The following is a 22,713-nucleotide window of genomic DNA, read 5'->3' on the forward strand; positions in this document are numbered from 1 at the left end:
TTCTGATCAGAATAAAAGATTTATTTAGTGTACAGGTTGTGATTTATTTTTTGTTGTATATTTTGAAGGTGAACATATTTATGTGAAATATTACGTTGTTATTGTGTGTGGTTATCTATTTTGAAACTGATTGTTATTTTATGTTTATATTCTTCAGTAAAATGTAAATTAAGGCATAATTTATCAATGAGTGTCATGAATATATGGCATTTTATGTTGCCTTTTTTGGCATTGTACAAGAAGTATTTAATCTTTTCTTTGTGTCATCTGTTCCAGTCCTTTCATAAAATTGTGATGCATGTAAAGCATTTGAAATATGTAAGAGATCATCCAGAGATAATTTCTCTGAAATTTTTGATATTCACTATAGCCAGACAGTGAGATGTACAGAATGGGCCAAGTGTAGGGCTGAAATCACCTGTATTGGTGGCTGAGCATGCTAATATGCAACTATATATTAGTAAAATGATGAAAATAATGGGAAACTACTTCATTCATCACTGTCTTCAGTAGGCCAGGCGTTGCGTAATTGTAATTCTTGAAAGTGTTTATACAAATTCTAAAGCTCATGTCAGGTCACTTACAGCCACTATAGTTAAGATATGAAAGGTCAACATAACATTTCCAACATAATATAATTTCAGCGTAGAGCCATATTGAGATGACTGAATACATACTGGGCAATCAGATGCCAGCAGCCACTAAACTTAACGGTGTATGCGAACTTGGTTGTGGGAACCGAGATAACTTGAGCGATGTGCAAAGTGATCAGCTGATTGTGAGATTGCTTTTCTTAAGGAGAATTGAAAGATCTAAATTTATATTCCTGCTACTTATTGATGATCTCAATGTATTTAACAAATCATCAAATGATTTTATGAACATTCTAACAAAATTATCTTCATACCCACTGTAAAAAAAAGTAATGTGTTTTTTTTTACGTTTTTCTAATATAAAATTACCAAAAATTTTAATTTTCTTAAATATTTAAGAAATAACTTTTATTTTTTAAATATTTGTTAATAACTACAACTACTTCATCGATATCCATTCTGTTGACTGGTTTTATGCAATACTGACAAATTCTGAGTTGTTGATTTGGTCCTCACGTTTGGTTTTCTGCCGACATGGTCGATGGCAACTGATTACCGAGTACGTAACAAGCCTTAGTATGCCTGGTTGAGTGTAGTATTTGTTGTTGCATGTGAAATAATTTTGTTCTGTAATGGTTATTATTTCATATAAATGTTATAACACTATAAATCTCTTTTCAGTATGATTTGTAAAATATTGTTGATTTCTAGGACATGGTTTTTAAGAAATTTTGTACAATACTTTTTTTAACAAATTTTAAGATATAATAATTACAATACTGTAAGAATTTATATTTAAATGTAAAAAGTGGGACAAATGAAAGTATGAAATTGAGGGGAACTTCACCTGGTTTGAAAGAGAAAGGAATTTATAAAAAATTAAAAACACATCTGATTATTAATTTATTGAACAATATAACAGCAAAAAATGTTTAACAGAATACATTATTTTTAAATTATAAATTGGTAAAATTAAATATTTTTAATATAACACACCAAAACATTTTCTTTTAATTATAAAAATAAAAATAATTATTTTAATCATACATTAAAAATGTTTCTTAGTAAATAAATTTCATTTTTAGGTAATGTAGTAATCCTGTTAAGTTGTAATAGTATTAAAACATTACAATATTATATTAACAAAACGTTTTTCTTGATTATTGAGTGTTAATTGGCATTGCTTCTAACATTTACATTCATGATCTATCTTTGATCAAGCTCATAGCTTTTAAACATATTTTCCATGCAGTTTTAATTTCAATAAAATTTAATTGAATTTTATTTCTATTTTTAAATGAAAAATCATATGTTAATATTTTATTCTTTCAATAAAGATTAATTATGCTCAGTAGAAATAATTAGACGCAGAGTATATTTTAATAGACTATTTCATTATATAAACCAAAGACTGTTATATACACATTGTATGCTGTGAACTGTTAATGTATGTGGCATGAAAGATACCCAATATACAGAATAAAAATTATTCCTGCATTTAAAATATACCTGCTGTAACTTTAATAATAAAATAGTTTCAAGTGCTACAATTGTTTTTTTTAAATTTTTTTAGGGAAATAATTTTCATTTTTAGTAAGAGTAACAATACATTTTATCTTAAATATTTTCTCTTTCTTAAAACTAAAATAAATAATTTATAGAATCCTAATTTCTTATTAAATACCTCATATAGAACAAGAAGTTTTAGTAGACCATATTAAATCTCTTTAAATGTGTTTGTAGAGTTGAATACATTTTATAAATAAATACATAACTTTCATATTGTCACTAGAATTTGCATATATTATAATTACTTTTCCGTGTTATTTAAGATTTTTATTTTATTTTATATATCCAGGAGTTTTGCACTGATTATTTAATTTATACCTATAATAGATGGTATTTTCAATTTTTATACAGGTGTTTCTACTGTGTGTAAAGTATGATATACTAGGAAAGTAGAATATTTGAGGAAATCAATAATTTATTTTACTGTGGAGTTTATTCCAATTCTATTAATTTCACCTAAAAAATAATATAAGGAATACTGTCAGTTGACAATTATTTGTCACTATTCATGAAATCATGTCAATCAGAAACAGAAAAAAAACATTAATAAATTTTGTATTCACTCTTGATGCTCTTTCCAAAGAATTATTAAAAAAAAACATTCTCCAAGAGATGTAATATGTACTCTCACTAAAAATTTTCATAATGAAGCAGGAATTATTTTTGCTTGATTTATACTACAGAAAATATTTTAGTCACTAATTCCATTAAATGATAATTATATAAGTATACAATACCTTTAATAGGATTTGAACCTCAAAACTTTGACTTTGAGGATCACCTGATTTTCAATGAAAATTTGACCACTAGTCCAACCTGGTGGGTATTTATAGATTTTGAAGGAAGAATTTAAAGAACAGTTTGTAAAACTAATTAAATTTATGTCAAAAAGTGTGAAAGTTTACAGTTATGTTGTATTTCATACCAGCAAAATTGTAAGCTGGATTATTTTTTTTTGGGGGGAAACAATAATTATCCTACCTAACTTCTCCCCAAAGATAAAATAAACTGCTATGGATACAAGTTAATAAATTTAACATTTATAAACTAATAAACCTTATATAGATAATTATAAAATATTTTTATATAATAATTCCATAAAAAATACTACAGTGTTGGGAAAATTAATGGAAACATTGCACTATAGAGAGAAATTTCAGTTAAGTTGGTTGCACTGTTCTTTGCATGGCCATCTTTTTTTATTATTTTGTAAATACCTGTGCTCACAGTTGTCTGTATTTTATAATCTATTGTCAGATTACTTATGTAGTGTTATATACAGTTATTGATTACATTTATTTATAGCCAGCGGGTTAGGTTTTACTACCTACTGTATTCATTTCATTTAATTTTTATCGACTTTTTCACCAAAAAAAAAAAAAAAATGAATTAAAATCGTAATAATTCTCCATGAATATTTAATATCTGAACATCGGATTGTAGCACAATAAAGGGTGGGTTTAAAAGCTCTCAGTGATTTTGAAAAAGTTCTGCGTCTTGAGGAAAGTAAAGATTAGGTGTCTCACCAAGACTTCATTCCCAGATATTCTTCAAAATTGGCAAAAAAATTTCATGAATGATAATAATATTCATTTGTTAAACTTACCAGGAAACTTGCCTAATTTCAACCCTAATGGAAATTTATTGGCATATAAAAGAGGGAGATGTAAAAGCTAGATGTGCAACAAAGAAGAAAATAATTAACAATTCAATTCATTTATACTTTTTTAAATGTATTTTCTATTGCTAATATGAATGTTGGAGTCTGTTCAGCATGTGATCAGTAAGCAACCCTATTGTCCAATGAAATGAGAATGACATGTAAATGAAGTGTAGTCTTGTAGAGACTAAAGCAGGTATGTCCAGCCTGTGACCCACGGGCTGCATGAGATCCAGTTGTTCCTTTTGTGAGGCCCTTATAGATTTTATATAGATACTTTCTTTATGCATTAAAAAATGTAACAAATATTTTACAATATACTTATAAGTAATTGAATATCTATGTATATTAGATATGACTGCTTTACAGCAAATACTATAATATAGTTTTCATGGCTATTTTTTATATTAAACTATTATTTACAATATTCATTGATGGCTCTTATTGTTTTAAGTTTTTTTAACTTTTGATGTTAAAGATAAACACTGTAAAAGATTTTTATTTTTAAAATAATATGATTTAAAAATAAAATACACGTTTCAAATAAAAATTAAAACAAGAATTTATGTTAGAAATAAAATTAAGTAAGTCTAGTTACATTTGAGGAATATGATAAAAACCACCATTATAAAAAAATATTATATTAAAAAATAAAAAAAAATATTGTTTATTACACTGAAAACTGTGCAAAAAATTTTAAGTTAAACAATTTACTTATAACAGGCAGCCCTGGCCCTTTATACCTCTTGTCTATGCAGCGTGCAGCTCACTTCACATTCCTAGTATTTTGGTTTCCATTCTTGTAATGATTCTGAGATGTCTGATAATTGAACTGCAAAACTTGGGTTTGAATCCAGGTCAGGTATGGCATTTTCACACGTTACAAAAATTATTATTCATCTCATCCTCTGAAGTAATACCTAACGGTGGTCCTGGAAGTTAAAAAAAAAACAATACCCAAGTACAGCGGCATCCGCTGTCTAGCATTCAAATCCATATAAATCTAACTAACCTTTAATAGGATTTGAACTTCAAAACTTTGACTTTGAGAATCACCTGATTTGCAATGAAAATTTTACCACTAGTCCAATATGGTGCGTATTTATAGGTTTTGAAGGAAGAATTTAAAGAACAATGTGTAAAACTAATTAAATTTATGTCAAAAAGTGTGAAAGTTTACAATTCTGTTGTATTTCATACCAGTAAAATTGTAATGTAGTTTCATGTACATTACACAATAAAATAAGAAAATTTATTAAACTTTAAAAGTATTAACATTAGTTTGAAAAACATTAAATATCAATTTTATGAAAAAGTAAATCAGAATTATTCATTTTTTGTTTGTAGTACTTTTATTGCAATTATAGATTCTACAACTAATCAGTGAAGATTAATAACTTTTTAGTATAACTATATGGAATAATTATTGATATAATAAAGCAATATTTCTGTGATAAAAGCCCTGTCTATCTATCTATCTATCTATCTACATGTATATATATAAATTTATTTAATTTTTTTTTAAATTCAAATAATTCATTAACATATTGACCACTGTGTAAATAAAATTTAATATTGAATGAAATATAACACCAAAACACAGTAATTAGGGAAGTGAATATGGTAAGTCTAATTTATCTAATTACTGTGTTTTGTTTTGGTGATTTATAAATCATTTATCTATATATATATATATATATATATATTTGGTAAAAAATTATTTGTATCAAACAATATGAAATAATAATAATTCTTTGTATCACAAATTTCCTAAAAACTATAATCAAACTTCAATAAAATCAAATCAAATCTGGTTTTATATAATACATAGACTATATATTAAATTATCATTCTTCAAGATTTGACAAAAATTAAAATTCTATAAATTTTTTCAGTATACATCATCCACAGGAAAAAAATTAAAATTCTAATCCAGTTCCTTTGAAGTGTTTTTCTGTCCATTTATCAAATTCTTCTATCAGTTCAGGACTCATACGACCTTTCCATTCTCCAACTTTCCCACTACGCATGAATGAACCTTCAGCTTCAATAAGTTTATACGTTCTATTAATTTCAATTACTTCTTCATAATTTACAGCTCGATTGTTTTTCATACTTTCAAAGCTTAGGTGTTCTTTTAGTACATTTACTTGATTTTCTGTCATTTCTTTGTTTAAGAATTTAGCAGTTTTTCTTATAACTGAAGACAAATCCTAAAATTCAGAAATAAATTAAAAAATTAATTAATAAATTTTACATAAAATTTGTAAGATTATTCTTTTCTTAACAGAACAAATTAACGAATTGATTTGTTGAAATTAGACAAGTTAAATGCAGAACTTATTCAAATATGTTGTGAATAATTGTTTTACACTGTTAGCACAAGTACATAAATTAATGCATTAGTCCAGTCTTCGGGAATTTAAAAAAATGTTAAAAATTGTGTAAAATTACACTTTGACTATTTCTTAATTACATAATTTTTTTTTTGTAATTAATAAAAAAAAAAAAACATTATTTTAATACAAAAAGTAATTAAAATGTAGTTTGTAAATCTATATTAATTATATTTTGATAAATTTATTCTTTTGAATAATCTATTAATTATATTGTGTTTCTACCTCTTCAAAAAACAATGAGAACTGATTGTGAGCTCTTTGGCAGAAATCATGGAAGTGTCTGACTGAACCTACATGACAATCTTGTTGTTGATGACCCTTCATCAACAGTTTTGGTTTCCAGTTGGTTGTGAGTAGTTATTTATTGCAGTTATGTTTTCTGCTACATGCCAAAATAATGCTACATTTAAAAGTTGAGCAACGTACCAATTTGAAATTTATTAGTAAAATTTATCAGAAAACCACCAACAGAATGTTTTTCAGTGAAATGTTTTACAGGAAAAATTATGTGACTTTCATGTGTTTGAGTGGTATAAAGATTTAGTAGGATATCACAACAAGGAAGATATTGAAAGTTTTCAGTGTTATTCCACTTCAAGAACAATAGAAATAAAAGAAAAAAAGTTTATCAAATTTTTTTACAAGATTGCCAACTCAGTGTCTGAGTAGTAGCTGAAGCTGCAAACATTGATAAAGCACTGTATGGAAAATTTTGTGTGATGATTTCAGTGTGAAAAAAGTTTGTATGGACTTGTTCCCTAAAGTTACCATACTTGAGAAAAAAGAATACCAGAAGAGAATTTGCACTGACATACAACTTGATGCTGAGCACAACCTTTTCTAAAAAAATTATCACTTGTGATAAAACATGGATCTTCCAGTACAATCCTGAGATGAAATAATCTAAAAAATACCTTCATCAGTCAAAATGAAAAATGCTTTTTAAAGTGAGTCTAAAATCAAAGTTATTCTTGTATTTTTTGATGTCAAGTAATTTTGGTAGAAGTATTACATAATTTTGGAAGAATGGGTTCCAGAAGGCACAAAAGTGGATTGATATTATTAGAAGAAAATTATAACAAAGTTAGAGAAAGAGTCACAAAAAACAAACACAACTATGGAAAAATGGTTTCATTCTTCATCAGGACAATGTGCCTGTTTTTTTTTGGTAAAGCAGTTTTTTGTGATGTAGTTGAAAAATACACTACTACATTAAATTTTCCTCCATAATCACCAGATTTGGCACCATCTGACTTTGTTTAAATCTGCACTTAAAAAAACATGTTTGAATCAGTTAATACAATAAAAAAAGAAAATGACACGTCTGTTAAAACAATTGACAGAAACTGATCTGATACATGGCTTGATTTGTGGAAAACAAGACTGCATCGGTGTGTATTTGCGAATAAGGACAATATTAAAAAGGACAAGTATTAGAATTTTGATACATATAAAGGCGAGTATACTTTCTTAGAGTTTTAAAAATAAAAAAATATAAATAATTATTATTTAGTTTAGCATTCTATAATTTCTGTGCAAAAAAAAATTAAACATAGTCATACCGTCTTCATGTCTTCATACTTCAAAAATAAAATATTAGGATCATGTCGTCTTTTCCAGAATCCAAGTACATTATCAGGAAAAGGAGCAAAACATACTGAAAATAAAAGAAATATTCTTGAAACAATCACAATATCTTTAAAAAAAGAAAATAAAATAACTGTGATAAAACATCTTGATTCTATGATAAAAAAACTTTCAAAATATTAATGTGGCATCATTGGAAAACTAATAATTACAGATGCTGCTCTCATTTATAACATCTCAAACCTCCCAATCTTTTGTAAACTATCTGCTTTTAAAAGTACAATGCGCAGACTACTTGAAATACTCTTATCATCTGACTACCACATGGCAGAATTCGAATCATAAAACACTTGGGTGGGTACACACGCAAATGAATGTACATCATAGTCATTGCACTGCTATGCAAAATAAATAAAAATACAATACATTACAATCCACTTTCCTAATGTAAATGTAATTTTAAAAAATGCTTATTTAAAAAAAAAATCTGGATCCAGTTTAGTATCAAACCAAACAATTACGCTTTGAAGCATCTTAATAGAATGGTAGACTTGTAATAACTTTATTAAATATTTATTATGCCTACATATATAATAAAATCTGAAGTATGATTCATCTCTTTAACTTCTAAAAGTAGTAACTAATTTTTAAGATACAAAAATGAGCATGACAGATCATTGTTTGGGACCCATACTTGTGAATCATATTTTAAAAAAAGTAAAAGTATATTTAAAAAATAAAAAACGTTAACTTATTCATGTGTTTATTTATGAATGTGCAATCTTTGTTAAAAAAAAAAATAGTTACTTATTCTTAACAAATAACAATAGCTAACCTCAATTAAACCAGACAACTAAATAGTTTTGTGAAACTAAACAGAAACTTTGGTTTACAAGAAAGAGATTGTTATACTTCCATGACCGTTCTATTTTCCCTTCAAGAGCTGTAGTACAACTAGATGGGAAAATATTGTAATTGGTCCAATTTGGGCATATGCAGTTTTCACTGGATCTTGACTTTTGACACCTACAGAAGCCAAAAAACCGGATGGAAATTTTCTGGATGTTAATGTTTGTATGTGTGTGTGTGTCCAGTGCTGGCCTCTAAATTATCTTATATATACAGAACAACCAGACCACTTTTGACCAACCTTGGTCAGATTACTTTTAATTATGAGGCATTGATGTCATTATATTTTCAAATTTAAAGGTCACCTTCTTAGGCACATCTGTTAACAATTAAAAAATAATTATATTTGCAAAAAACATTTTTGAAAAATCACACCCCCACCCCAAAAAATGCTGTTGTAGTCGTCTTCTGCTATGTTGTGGCATTACAGGTGAGTAGTATTTTAAATTTTAAAGCTGTTGTCAGCTTTTCTAATAAACTATCTAATCATTTTAAAGATCTTTTCACAAATTTATTTAAAATAAAATTTAACAATTTTCTTTTACAAAATAATATTATTTTGTCAATAAATATAAAAATAATATTAATTAAAAAATTTTAAATAACCTGAATTTTTTACATCCTGTTCAATATGAACATAATAGTATGTACTGAAATAATTTTTACATTCGCCTTTTGAATTGTGAATTACTTTTTTTTATATTAAAAAAACTCATGTATTTACATCTCAAAAGCCTCAATCCAGTTCTTTTCCTTCTTCCTCATTATCCATGCTTCACTTACATACAAGACACATTGCATTTGGCAAACCTCTTCCTTAACACAAGTTCAGAACTTTTATTACACAGTAATTTCCTGTTATAATTAAACGCTTCCTTTGCCATCGCTATCCTTCCTTTATTTCCATTATGCTATTTCATACCTTTATCCCATAGTTCCCAAATATCTGTTCTCTTTTACCTTTTCTACTTTTCCTTGCCAATAAATCCTCTTTGTTGTTTACTTTTAATACTTAAGTTTTTATTATATTTTTTTTCATTCCTTCCTCCAGGGCTATAAATAATCTTTGAATTGTGTATGTGCCATCAGCTACACAATATATAACCACATAACCAGGAAAATAAAAATTATGAAATGAATAAATAGTTAGTTTTTATTGAAAAATTTAAAAATTATAAAAACTTACGTCCCAGTTATCATGAAAACTGATTTTGTAGATGACCGTTAAAACTAATTAAGCAGCTCCTTCTCAAGGAAATTTTAAATTATTTTCTAACACAAGTTTCATTAATAACAGAGCTATCTGTAAATCCCTGTGAAGAAGAAGATGCATATTCGATCCAAAAGATCCTCTCTAGGAAAGCAATTTCAAGCTAACTTAAAAGCAACTCATTAAAATAGTAATTTTTTTTGGTTAAATTTAGTAATTTTAAGTGTTACGCTTCATCACTGTAAATTAATCTAATTTTGCCAACCTCCATCAGAGAGTGGTAGAGTATCAGCCTTATACTTTTACCTCAGACTTATACCTAGACCTTGAAAGTCTAGTGTTTGAAAAATGCAATTAGGTATGGCATTTTTTCACATACTACAAAATTTCTAATTTTTAATTTCATAATCTTCATGTTTATGTGTTAAATTAATTATCAAACCAAAAAAATAAGAAAAATAAATTATTCAACCTAAATAATTCTTGTAATAAAGTTATTCTAATGAAAATAATGTTAGTAAAAAATAGCATAAAGTATTTACTTACATGCATTACTGAGAAATAGTTTTGCAAATTCATCAAACTCTCCTACATATCCTTCCATAAGTTTACAATGATGATAATATGAAAGACAAGTATCTTTTGGATTTCGTGCAATATATACAATCTGGAAAATAATTAAATCATAATTATTAATAATAATAATATATATATATATATATATATATATATATAACTAACTTTTATAAAACTTTTAAGTGTAATTTTAGTCAATTAATATAAATAGATGAATACTTAATTATTATTTAAAACAGTGATATCCAACCTTTTTTCATTCACATACCTCTTAAACGAAAATAAGTTGTATAATCTAATATACATATATATATATATATGTGTGTGTGTGTGTGTGTGTGTGTGTGTGTGTGTGTGTGTGTGTGTGTGTGTGTGTGTGTGTGCAGTCAAAAATACAATTATTTATTATTTATTCTACTTCTTTGGTGTATCTCCAAGTATAACTTTGTATAGTCCCTAGGGTATGCATACCCCACTTTTGAGACTAATTTAAAAACACCATTCACTTAGAATGTTTTAATTTCTGAATTCTCACACAGTTAACCTACCTTTTAGGGTTTCATAGTGGAATTGGAAATAAAATAATTATTAAAAAACAAAAACCTGAATACTAATTGAACACATCTACCTGGAATAATTATTAAAAACAAACAAAAATCATTAAACAAGTTTTTCTTTATTTTCTTACAGGCATTTTTTCAGGATAGAGTAAGTTAGTCTGTGTTATGAGATTTATAATTACTTCTACATTTTTTTATGTTGAATGGGTTGTAGTTCATTGTTTATGGATGTCTGTTAGTCTTAAAGTAGAGACCATTGAAGTCACTGTCTCATACAGCCTAGACAGCCACCTGACTACAACATAAAAAAATATATATGTACAATTAGTAGTTGGGTTTTTGTTTTTTAATAATTATTTTATGTAGCACTTCTTTGTTCTTTCCCTAACTTTACCATACAATATGATAATCATCTAGGTATGGTATTATTTTTAATTTATTTTTTAGAAGCATTGTTTTAATATTTAAAACAAAATTTAAATGTCAATGAATGATAGTGTATGTGCACGTAATGTAAATCATATCATTAATTATTGTTCACCTACTAAAATTTTTGCACGTTATAGATTGCTTCACTCACTCTGGTACAGTAATATTTCAAGGAGATAAGCAGGGCTGAGGTTGATTATATCAGCAACATTACATATTTCTTTGCTTAGGTTATATTTTACATCAATAAATTTACAATAGCTTTACAATTTGTATCACTAACCTAACAGTTCACTTCAGTTTACCTCAGTAACCTTACATATAACATTATAGTTTCATTAATGATCTTGTAATTTACATGGATAACATAACGTAACTGTTACATAAATAGCCACACAATTTACATTGACAACTTACTAGTTTAACTGTATAGAGGTAAGTAGAATAATGCATCTTGGTGTAAACAGGACGCTCATAGTGATCAAGTTTCTTGGAATCTTGAATCTATGTTTGAAATTTTAGGATCATCATTTCAGCAAGAAGCTCGATTTATCATCTGGTGATTATCTCTAGTCTCCTGTTATTCAGAATTTACAGCAATTATGAACTGTTGCTATGAGGCATCAGAACTGACAATACTGGGGTGTATCATACCAGGCGATTGGTTACTTCCAACTAGAGTCATTCAGTAATAGGATTCACAGGAGGGTGTTTTGAACCCTGAGAACCTGAAAATTAATGCAAGTCAACCCCTAGGAATTCATATGATATGGGTATTGGTACTTTAGTTTGTAGTTTCCAGTGCAGAACTCATGGGGTAGTTAAGAAGTTTTATCTAGATCATTCAGTCTTTCACAAATATTTTTCAGAGATATGTCCATCAACTTCTGAATTCAAAAGATACCTTATCATTATATGCATATGCATCTCCTTTATCTTCTTGTAATGTTCTTGATGCAGTCGGTTTAAACTGCATTGCGAATTCATCTCAACTAAGATTTTCAAGATTCAGAGGCTGGTGGACAAATCATCAAAAATATTTTTGAAAGGCTAAATAACTTAAAAATGCTTTAATAACTTGTCGTATAATGATAATAGGTAGATATAGTGCACAGGTTCTGACTTTTCCTTAACAACAATGCAATGCAGTGCATACTAGCGACATAGGTGGGAACTTAGCTACAATGCATTCCTACTTCCTTTTATTGAGCAAATCTTTTGCTTACATCTCAAGAACGATGAATTTTTCAAAAAGACACAAGAAGCAAAAGGTATTCCTTTTTATAATTTTATGGAATACCATCATTTGAAAATAGCATAATTTGTAATTTGAACTGTAGCACCCCTCCTTGATAAGACAATTTAATATAGTATATATTACTTCCAGACCGAGATCTATCACTACCCAAAAGTTGGTTGTAATTTGTTACTCTCTTGTGAAGCCATAGAGAGGGAACAAACAAAGATAACATTTAAATAAATTACCATTCATCCTACAGACATAGTCTGGTAAAAAACTTGTTTATTAGTCAGATAATAACAATTAATAATATCAAATTTATAACCTCCTGTTAGTACTCCTGGTTCAAAAACCATTGGAGGAGGTACTGAATCAAAGTAAAAAAATAAAAAGCTACAAACAAAAATGTAAACATTCTTTAACTACGTTAAACTATTAAAAAATACGATGTTCCACAGAAAAACATAAATTAACTTCCAAAAGGTTGTAACACAGTTGTTACATGATACGGTTTCAAATTTAAATCATGAATTTTAAGGCAAGATACATATTTTACACCATTTTATTGTGATAACTTAAATATAGTTATTTCAGATGTACTGCTGAAATATTTCTTTATGTATACTGGTATTGGCCTCTGAAGAATTAATGGACATCAATTTTTAACCGAATTGTGTGTTTGCTACTCTTTGTTGGGATACTGGCATTTGGAAATCTTCCCTCGAATATTTGACAAATTTCTTGAAAGGATCAGTAATATACATAAGCTTTCACTATAGAGATCCTTTTCTCGATCGAATAAAGTATTTTGGAAAAACACAACTACAAAGAACAAAACAATACTGCACTGAAGCGTGAATAGTTTGCAACTGACAACAGATGAGGGGTAACATACACAGACAACAGTGGCGCTAGTAATAGCAGCGTTGAAGCTGACATTCAAATAACTGAAGATTGAAGTGGCTCAGTTCCTTTTTAAACGTTGTTCACCCGAGTACTGATATGCTGTTATGAGAAGTAACATTAGATTTAAAGCGATTGAGATAATATTCTGTCTCTTTCTAAATAGACTAAATTGTTTTTAAAAATATTGACTTAATAAAATCGCACAACCGTTCTTACTGTATACCTGAATTATGATTTCATCATTCCTGTAAAATAAAACCAAATCGTTTCTTATCTTATATTAGAATTTATTTCATAATAATAGAATCTATTTTTCTAGTTACATTTTGCGAGTACACTTTTAACTCATAATAACATAGCCACAATTAGAACATTTCCAGGATATACAGTTATACAGCACTTAAAATAATTTTTATTTATAATTATGAATATATAATTTATTTCTTACACATCTAACAACCTGTTAGAATCCTAACAAATTAGGATTCTTAGGCTAGCTTACAACTACTGAATGCGCGAAAGATAGACGTATGTCTATTGATAGCACGTTTAAATTTTACTGCACTAATTTTGTCACATGAGATTATCAATAGGCATTTTTGAAAATTTAAATTGATGTCAGCCCAAGTTTCGTCTAAAAAATATATTTCTCGTTGCTTCTAACTTGTAAATATGTACATCTTAAATTAATTATGTCTTCTCTATCCACTAACATCTTATATTTCGAATTACTAGTCTTCCATTTAAAGCTCATTTCGGTTGAAATTCTCCGGAGAGCGATTCTTTTCCATTTAAATCCAATTCGTTCTTTTAAGAGCGGAAGAAGTTTTGAAATTATCGGGACCACTTTTTATCGGACAGAAATCTTCGATTTTATTATTATTAACGTCCCGATCAAAACTATTGATATCTGCGTTGTGGTAATGAGAACGCTTCCTGTTTTACCGGGATTGTTAGCAGGGATTGTTTACCGGGATTCACCTTTATTAGCACGAACGTTTTTTTAACAGCAGTCACAGTTTTTCGCGACGCTCTACAGTATTTTGTTGCTCGTTCGGTCGCTTTAATTCATTGATTCTCAAACTTTTTCGCCCACCGCCCACATTGAGAACCAAAAATTTTCTCGCGCCCCCTATTATTTTTAAACTTAACCATCTGTTAAAAATAATAAATGCAATTGCTGTTCTTAAGATGCGCTCTTAAAAATAACAACTGCAATTATTGTTTTTAAACGTAGCGTATCCTATTTCTGAGTTGAAACTTACATTTTAAATGAGAACAATTAAAACGCATATTTAATCATATTTGGAGGTACTTTATTAAAATGTCATTCAAAAAAATTACAATTGTATCTATGTAACTATATAATTGAAATTTTTTAAAAACCTTTTAATTTTAATATTTATTAGTAAGCTTATAAATTCGTTGCTTAGATCGAGAGATATTCAGCATTAAAGACAAAAGCGACTCTTTAAAGTGGAATATTTCGGTTCAGAAAAATTGTAGACATACAAAAAAAGAAATTAAACCTAAAGTCTTAAGATTTTAAACGATTTTAATGCAATTTACTGAAAAAATTTCGTTTCCCCCATGCGCCCGATCAAACACCAAGAAAACCTTTCAAATTTTTAAAACTTTTTTCTCACTGATTTTTTTTTAATTTGATGATTTTCAAATCTGAAATATACTGTCAAAAAGTAGAGTATTCAAGCTTTAATTTTTCTTTTTATTCGTCTCTCTTAGCCTCTTGGTTGCAAAGCTAAAGTAATATGAATACAATAATTTTTTATCATAAAATATGATAAATATTTATGTACCTTTAATTTTTTGTACTAATGTACTAGGTATTTAATTAATTTAGTTTGAAATATCAAGAAAACAAAATTTTTGCCTTTATTTTCAATCAGCCCTCCTAGACCGCCTGAACGTCTCCAATTTTCTGTGGGCCTTCTACCGCTTCCCATGAAGGCCTCCAGCGCCTACAAGGGGGCGTTATTGTCCTCTTTGAGAACGAATGCTTTAGTTAGTGGAATCGTTAGTCTGTTTAATGTTTTCTCTTCCTTGCAGTAATCTATGACGTGAACGATTAATTCTTTTTTAGAGCTGAGAATTGTTTTAACTTGTTTTCGAACATTCGAATCTTTTTCCATCATAATTATTAAAAATAACTTAAAAGGTTGTGTAATTACAGAACAAAAATTTAAGAAAGAAACACTACCGGTAGTATTTCTAAAACTAACCATAAATACAAAGAGTGACAGTCAAAACACACTAGTAATGGAAACACAATAACTGGCACTACACCCGAATTTGATTTTATAATGACTGACAGTCTGATAAGCGGTTAGCATTGCGTTTACTTGATAAATACATTTAGATTGAGTAGTAGCTTCTCATGGGCATGCTCACTAAGGCCTTTTCCCGTACCCCTCTACAACAATCAATGCCTCTTCTCGTTGCGGCTTATTAGAAGAATAAAATTAGTTAAAGAATTTAATTACTAATGGAGATTATGACAAACTCAATAATTATTTGTGATGTTCTACAGACTTACCTTAACTTCCAAAAACATAAATTATCACGTTAAAAATCTTTTCTTTGTGGTAATTATAGTATTAATTTAAATTTTCTATCTTTAAAACTAAATTTTATACAAATTTTTGAAATTGAGAAAGTAGCGTCGTTGAAAAAACAAAATTTATGGAAAATTGAGTTTAAAAATAAACAAATTATTTTATGGTTTAAATAGTAAATTAGGAATTAAACCTTATCTAATTAGGCATGTAACATCTTAAGATCTTTTTTTGGTGATTTCTATGATATGATACAAATTTTTAGAGTTTCTAATTTTTATGTTATGAAAGAAAAAGTTTTATATTTCACAGTTACAGGAAAATACACTCTCGTAATCAAAACTTACTTCTAATAATTTTTTTTCTTTTTTTTTGATTGATGAATTAATTCATCACAGAAATTTTAAAGCTTGTATGTGAGAATATGGAAATATTTTAGCATAAGAAAAATGCCATGCCTGACTGGAATCTGAACCAGGACTCCCGGATGTAACACTGGATGCTACCACTCTGCCATGGAGATCGACAAATTTAATTTTAATGATTTAAAATATATTTTTATTACTAATAAATAATATTACATATATTTTTTTATTTTTACTGTAATTGTCTTCTACTTCTTTTCCTTGGAGGAAATCTATTCTTGAGTAGGTGATGGGAAGGTATATTTGTAGATGTAATTGAAACAGAATAAATATTATTTATAGCACTACCTTCCTCCTGTATGAATCATGAGACTATGCCGATGGTGAGGTGGCATAATTGCTCAGTGATACACGGTAGCTGGACCGAAGGTGCAACCATATCAAAGTGGTATCAATTGAGGGCCAAACTAAGGAATGATTCCTGAAAGAGGGCAGCAGCTCTTTCAGTAGCTGTTATGGGCGTAGTTCCAGAAAGACTTAAACGGCCATATCAACATCACTCAATCTTCGGAGTGCTGCACAGCAGAAAGTAATAGAAAACTATAGCTGTTTTATTTCAAAGAAAATGTAGCTCTGTATTTTCATGTAACAAAGATGGAGGCACCTTCCTTGGTAAAATATTCCGGAGGTAAACTAGTTCCCCATTTGGATCTCTGGGTGGGAACTGCTAAGGTAGAGATCACCAGAAAATTAAAAAATAACATTTTACGAGTCGGAGCGTTTAATGTTAGAAGTTTAAAAAAACGTTGGTAGGTTAGAAAATTTAAAGAGGGAAATGGATAGATTAAACGTAGATGTAGGAATTAGCAAGGTTCAGTGGGAAGAGAAAAACGACTTTTGGTCAGGTGACTTTAGAATAATTAAATAAGCATCAAATAAAGGGCAGGCAGGAGTAGGTTTTGTAATGAACAAGACGATAGAGAAGAGAGTAGAGTATTTCAAAAAGCATAGCGATGAAATCATTGTAATCAGGGTAAAATCAAAACCTAAGCCGACAACGATTGTTAATATCTATATACCTGCAAGTGCCCATGATAATGATGAGGTAGAGGGTGTGTACAAAGAAATTGATGAAGCAATTAAACACATAAAAGCGATGAAAATTTAATAATAGTTGGAGATTAGAATGCAAGCATTGGAAAAGTCAAGGAAGGAGATATTGTGGGTGAATACGGGTTGGGCAAAAGAAATGGAACAAGGGACTGACTTATTGAGTTTTGCACAAAGTATAATTTAGTAATTGCCAACACCTAGTTTTAAAATCATAACTGAAGACTATAAACGTGGAAAAAGCCAGGCGATACTGCAAGGTATCAGATAGATTATATCATGGTTAAATGAAGATTTACAAATCAATTCATGGACTACAAAGCATATTCAGGAGAAGACATTGATAGCGACCATAATTTAATGATAATGAAATGTAGATTGGGGTTTAAAAACCTAAAGAAAAGGTGCCAGAAGAATCTCAGTAGAGTTCAGAGAAGCTTGAGGAAGAGGAAGAATTTTGAGGAGGACATGCAAGAGGTCTGAGTAAAAAAGACAAAGTAGAAAATATAGAAGAAGAATGGGAGAATGTTAAAAAGGGAATTCTTAAATCAGCAGAAGCAAACTTAAGTGGAAAAAGAGAACTGGTAGAAAACCGTGGTTATCAGAGGATACATTGCAGCTGATGGATAAGCGTAGAATTAAAGAAAAGTGTTAAGAAATGGAAAGAGAAGTGATCATTGGTAAAATAGATGGAGCACACAGGAAAGTTAAGGAGAATTTTATGGTACATTAAAATCTAATAATGTGTTGAATAAAGAAGGTACACTGATTTATAGTACGAAAGAAAAGGTTTATATTAGAAACTGGTTTTATAAAGAAAGAAGAGGAAGTCGAAGAGGATGAAAAGGGAGATACAATACTGACAATCTGAATTAAATAGAACATTGAAGGGTCTGAATTGGCGAAAGGCTCCTGGGATAGATAGGATACCTGCAGAATTACTGTGCAGTGCAGGTGAGAAAGCGCTAGACACATTATACAAACTGTGTAATATTTACAAAAAATGGGAAGTCCCGTCAGACTTTTAAAAAGAGTGTGATAGTCATGATACCAAAGAAAGCAGGAGCAGTTAAATGTGAAGAATACACAACAATTAATTTAACTACTAATGCATCAGAAATTTTTAACTAGAATTCTGTACAAAAGAATTGAGAGGAGAGTGGAAGAAGTTTTAGGAGAAGACCGATTTGTTTTCAGAAAAAGTATAGGGACAAGGGAAGCAATTTTAGGCCTCAAATTAATAGTAGAAGGAAGATTAAAGAAAAACAAACCAACATACTTGGCATTTATAGACTTAGAAAAGCCATTTGATAATGTAGACTGGAATAAAATGTTCAGCGTTTTAAAAAAATTAAAATCAAAATTTCGCAAAATCCTTTCTTAGTGTACGCCTAATTAAAGATACGAAATTACCCTGAAAATTTCAAGTCTCTACCTATAATAGTTTTGGTTGTACGTTGATTATGAGTCAGTGAATCAGTCAGGACATTCTCTTTTATATAAGAGATGTTAATTGTAATGGTTTTCCTTTAATTCTCTATTCAATATAAAACCTCCTTATTTAATATCAGAAGAAAATTTATTCTGTATTCTATTTAAGATATTACCTATTTTAATGTTAGTATAACTTAAATAAAAATAACAATTTGAAAAAAATTTACTTTAGCTTTTGTGTTTTTATCTTGAATCTGCTGAGGTAGTAATTGGAATGGAAGGTGTGTTTTTATAAAACGTGGAGACGGTAACTCATTGATGAATCCAATTGAATCTGTAACATAATCTGGTAAATTCATGTCTGGATATTTTGGCAAAACGTCTTCATAATCAAACAGTGGTGTATGACTGAAACAAAAAAGAAACAAAAAATTATGTACTATTTGCAGTCATATATAATATTATTTTGCAATCTGTCATTTTAATAGCAAGATTTATTTTTATATACTATTACAATTTACTACTAAAATTGTAATACTATTACAATTTTTAACGACTTTGAAAAAAAGCGTGATTTCTGCAGTGACAAATAGTTTCAGATTACAACTACATTACCTACAACCAGAAAATTTTATAAGTAATAAATAAATAAATATTTTATTCTGATCGGTTTACCGGGAGTCCGAAAAAAACTCCGGGGTTTCAAAAACGAATATAGTTTTCATTTTGCGACATTCGATAGTGTTTTATGCGTAATCTTGAAGCCACAGCAATTAAGTTTTAATCGCCACAAGAGAAAGCATAATGCGTGTACCGATTCGCAGAAACAAAATTAGTAATTGTACAAAAAAATTATCGTAGAAATTCTCCGAGTGACAAAACCATACGAAAGTGATGCGAAAAGTTTTTATAGCCGGAAGCGTTTTAAAAGGATACTCACCTGATATGCCTAAACTAATTGCCGAAAACACCCAAAAAATTCGTCTATCTTTCCTCCGAAGTTCAAAACGTTCACTTTGTATGTTAGTCGTCTACTAAATATTCCTAAAATCAATGTCGATGATTTCGTTCGCAAGCGATTGAAATTTCGTACTTATAAACTGGTGATACTCCGTGAAATTAAACCCATCGATAAGCTAAAAAGAGTTCAATTTGTAATAATAATGTTAAACCTCATTTCTACTGAAGAAAATTACCTGCAGCGCATTTACTTTCTGATGAAACAACATTTCATGTTTATGGAGTCGTGAATCGTTATAGATATCGAATATAGGACTCAGAAAATCTACACGAATTCATTCGCAACTGTCCGAAAGTGAATTGTCTGGTCAGGTATCATGCATAATCGAATTTTTGTTTATTTTTTTCTACGAGTAGAGCATTACGGTCATAGAATACCAGAACATATTAGAGAATTTAGTATTCCTGCAGACTAAAAAAGTGGACGACCTCCATATTTTTCAACAGGATTGAGTCCCTCCACATCATGCAGGAATTGTGCAGACTGCGCTCAATGACAGGTTCCTAGAAGGCCCAATAGACAGAGAAGTTCCCATCGCTTAGTCACAAAGAATTTCCGATTTTACGACGAGGAATCTTCTTTTGGGACTACTTAAAAAATATCGTATAGCAAGACAGAATCCAGTCACTCGACTACTTGCCAAAGAACAATAGTACATCCGTGGAAACGATTTCTGCATGCATGCTTGTCAGAGAGAGGAATGAGTCGGATTATCGGTTTCCGGGACTGTAAATTGTGCTCGTAGTGAGTTATATTAGCAAGTAAACAAAAATTTAGACTGTGTACTTTCATTTGATAAAACGCATACATTGGTAATTCTAAATGTAAGAAACTAAATCTAATTTAAAACTGCGGAGTTATTTTATAAAAATTCTGTATAATAATATATTAGACAGATCAAGTCAAGAATGGGTTGATAGGTAAACAGACCACTCCATAGATAAAAAGTAAAAGAATAGTCCCAACATTTGCCTGAATGGATCGGGGGAAACGGTGGTAAAATCTTGATGAGAGCAACATCGGAAATAGACAATTAATTACAAAATAAAAAATAATCGTAATTAAACTTTCTGTGCATTATTTAAAATATAGGCGCTTGAAGAAAATATAAAATAAATCACAATTCAGAAAGATAATGAAAATAAGGATAATGAGGTAGTCTTTTACCAAAAAATTGATTGTTTCAAGGATTTTATAAATTTTATTCTTCTACGCTAAACTGATGATAAGTTCATAAAGGGTTCCCATACTTTACCATCTCATTCTCTCTCTCTCTCTCTGTATGTGTGTGAAACAGATTTAACAGAGTAATTGTACGCATGAAGAAAGACTACTAAGTACAGCAATTAATATAAGAAAATATACTTAATTATTTTTAAATTATCGGCGTAATTAATTTTTTATAAATTTAACAAGGAAAAAATGATGGTTGTACGTGGAAAAACCAGGCTATTTAATTTAATGATAATGATTGTTATGGTCAATAATTGTTATTATACCGGGGGGACAGAAAGCAATATCGGGATTTTAATTTGTTTTAATCAGTGGCAGCTCGTAGCTAAAATTAATGGAGATGCTGCTCCAGAAATTTTCTACAGATAAAGTCTGTAGAATAAAAGAACCGGAAAAAAGATGAATCAAATAGAGTAGCTGGAAGCAGGATAATAATCTTATTCTACACTTTATCTCGTTCAAGAATATGATATACAAGTACGGTTTAACCGAATAAATAATAAAATGTCAATACAGATAATATTTTTTAGTATTATTAGATAATAACTTAATAAAATGTCCGCTTAAAAAACACTATCGTCCAACGGTGCTTAATTTAAATTTCTATGTACACAAAAACAAATTTATAATTAGTTTAGGCGTGACGTCTGCATGTGCGTGGGTATCTCGCATAACTCAAAAACGATTAGCCGTAGAATGTTGAAATTTTGTATTTAGGACTACTGTAACACCTAGTTGTGCACCTCCCCTTTTGATTGCAATCGACTGGACCAAAAGTGTCAAAAAAGCCCAAAATCCAGAAGATTTCGATTTTTACTTTTTCTTAACTGCAGTAATAAGCCCTCGTTGAGAGATTTGCAACGATATATCATAAGTGGTACTTATTTTCATTGGTTCCAGAGTTATAGCCAAATGAAATTTTTATTAATGAAATATTTGGATCTTACAATGGGATGGCACATCGGTTGGAATCCGACTCCATATACATAATTTAAATATATTGATTTATTAATAATTGTTAACCTCTGATTGTAAAAAAAAAAAATAATAATTCAATAATAAAAAAAAGAAAAAATATGAGAAGTTATTAGTGAAATAAAATTTTGTGTACTTTTCATTTTAATTCAAAAATGTTTACAATCAGAAATTAATAATTATTAATAATAAATCAATATTTTTAAATTAAAAAGGATTATATATATTTGAAGTCGGATTCAAACCGATGTTTGCATGGTTACGGATCCAACACATTCTCACTTACATCACATATCTACTTGAGCGACGTGAAACAAAATTAATATATAAACTAATATAAAATGCTAAGGAAATCTTTAGAGCC

General features: G+C 29.0%; 1 protein-coding gene across 1 annotated transcript in view; it reads right to left on the reverse strand.

Annotated features, from left to right (window-relative positions):
- Window positions 1–1,483: 1,483 nt before the first annotated feature.
- Window positions 1,484–22,713, reverse strand: part of LOC142334449 (luciferin sulfotransferase-like) — a 111,706-nt gene continuing 90,476 nt past the window's right edge. The window contains exons 4-7 of the mRNA XM_075382465.1: window positions 19,348–19,528; window positions 10,474–10,594; window positions 7,784–7,878; window positions 1,484–6,035 (exon numbers count right to left, since the gene is read on the reverse strand). Of these exons, the coding sequence (XP_075238580.1) occupies window positions 5,742–6,035; window positions 7,784–7,878; window positions 10,474–10,594; window positions 19,348–19,528 (691 nt within the window). The 3' untranslated portion in view covers window positions 1,484–5,741. The remainder of the gene's footprint in view (window positions 6,036–7,783; window positions 7,879–10,473; window positions 10,595–19,347; window positions 19,529–22,713) is intronic.

Source organism: Lycorma delicatula, chromosome 1 (genome assembly GCF_047948215.1).
Source record: "Lycorma delicatula isolate Av1 chromosome 1, ASM4794821v1, whole genome shotgun sequence".
Taxonomy (NCBI): Eukaryota; Metazoa; Arthropoda; class Insecta; order Hemiptera; family Fulgoridae; genus Lycorma; species Lycorma delicatula.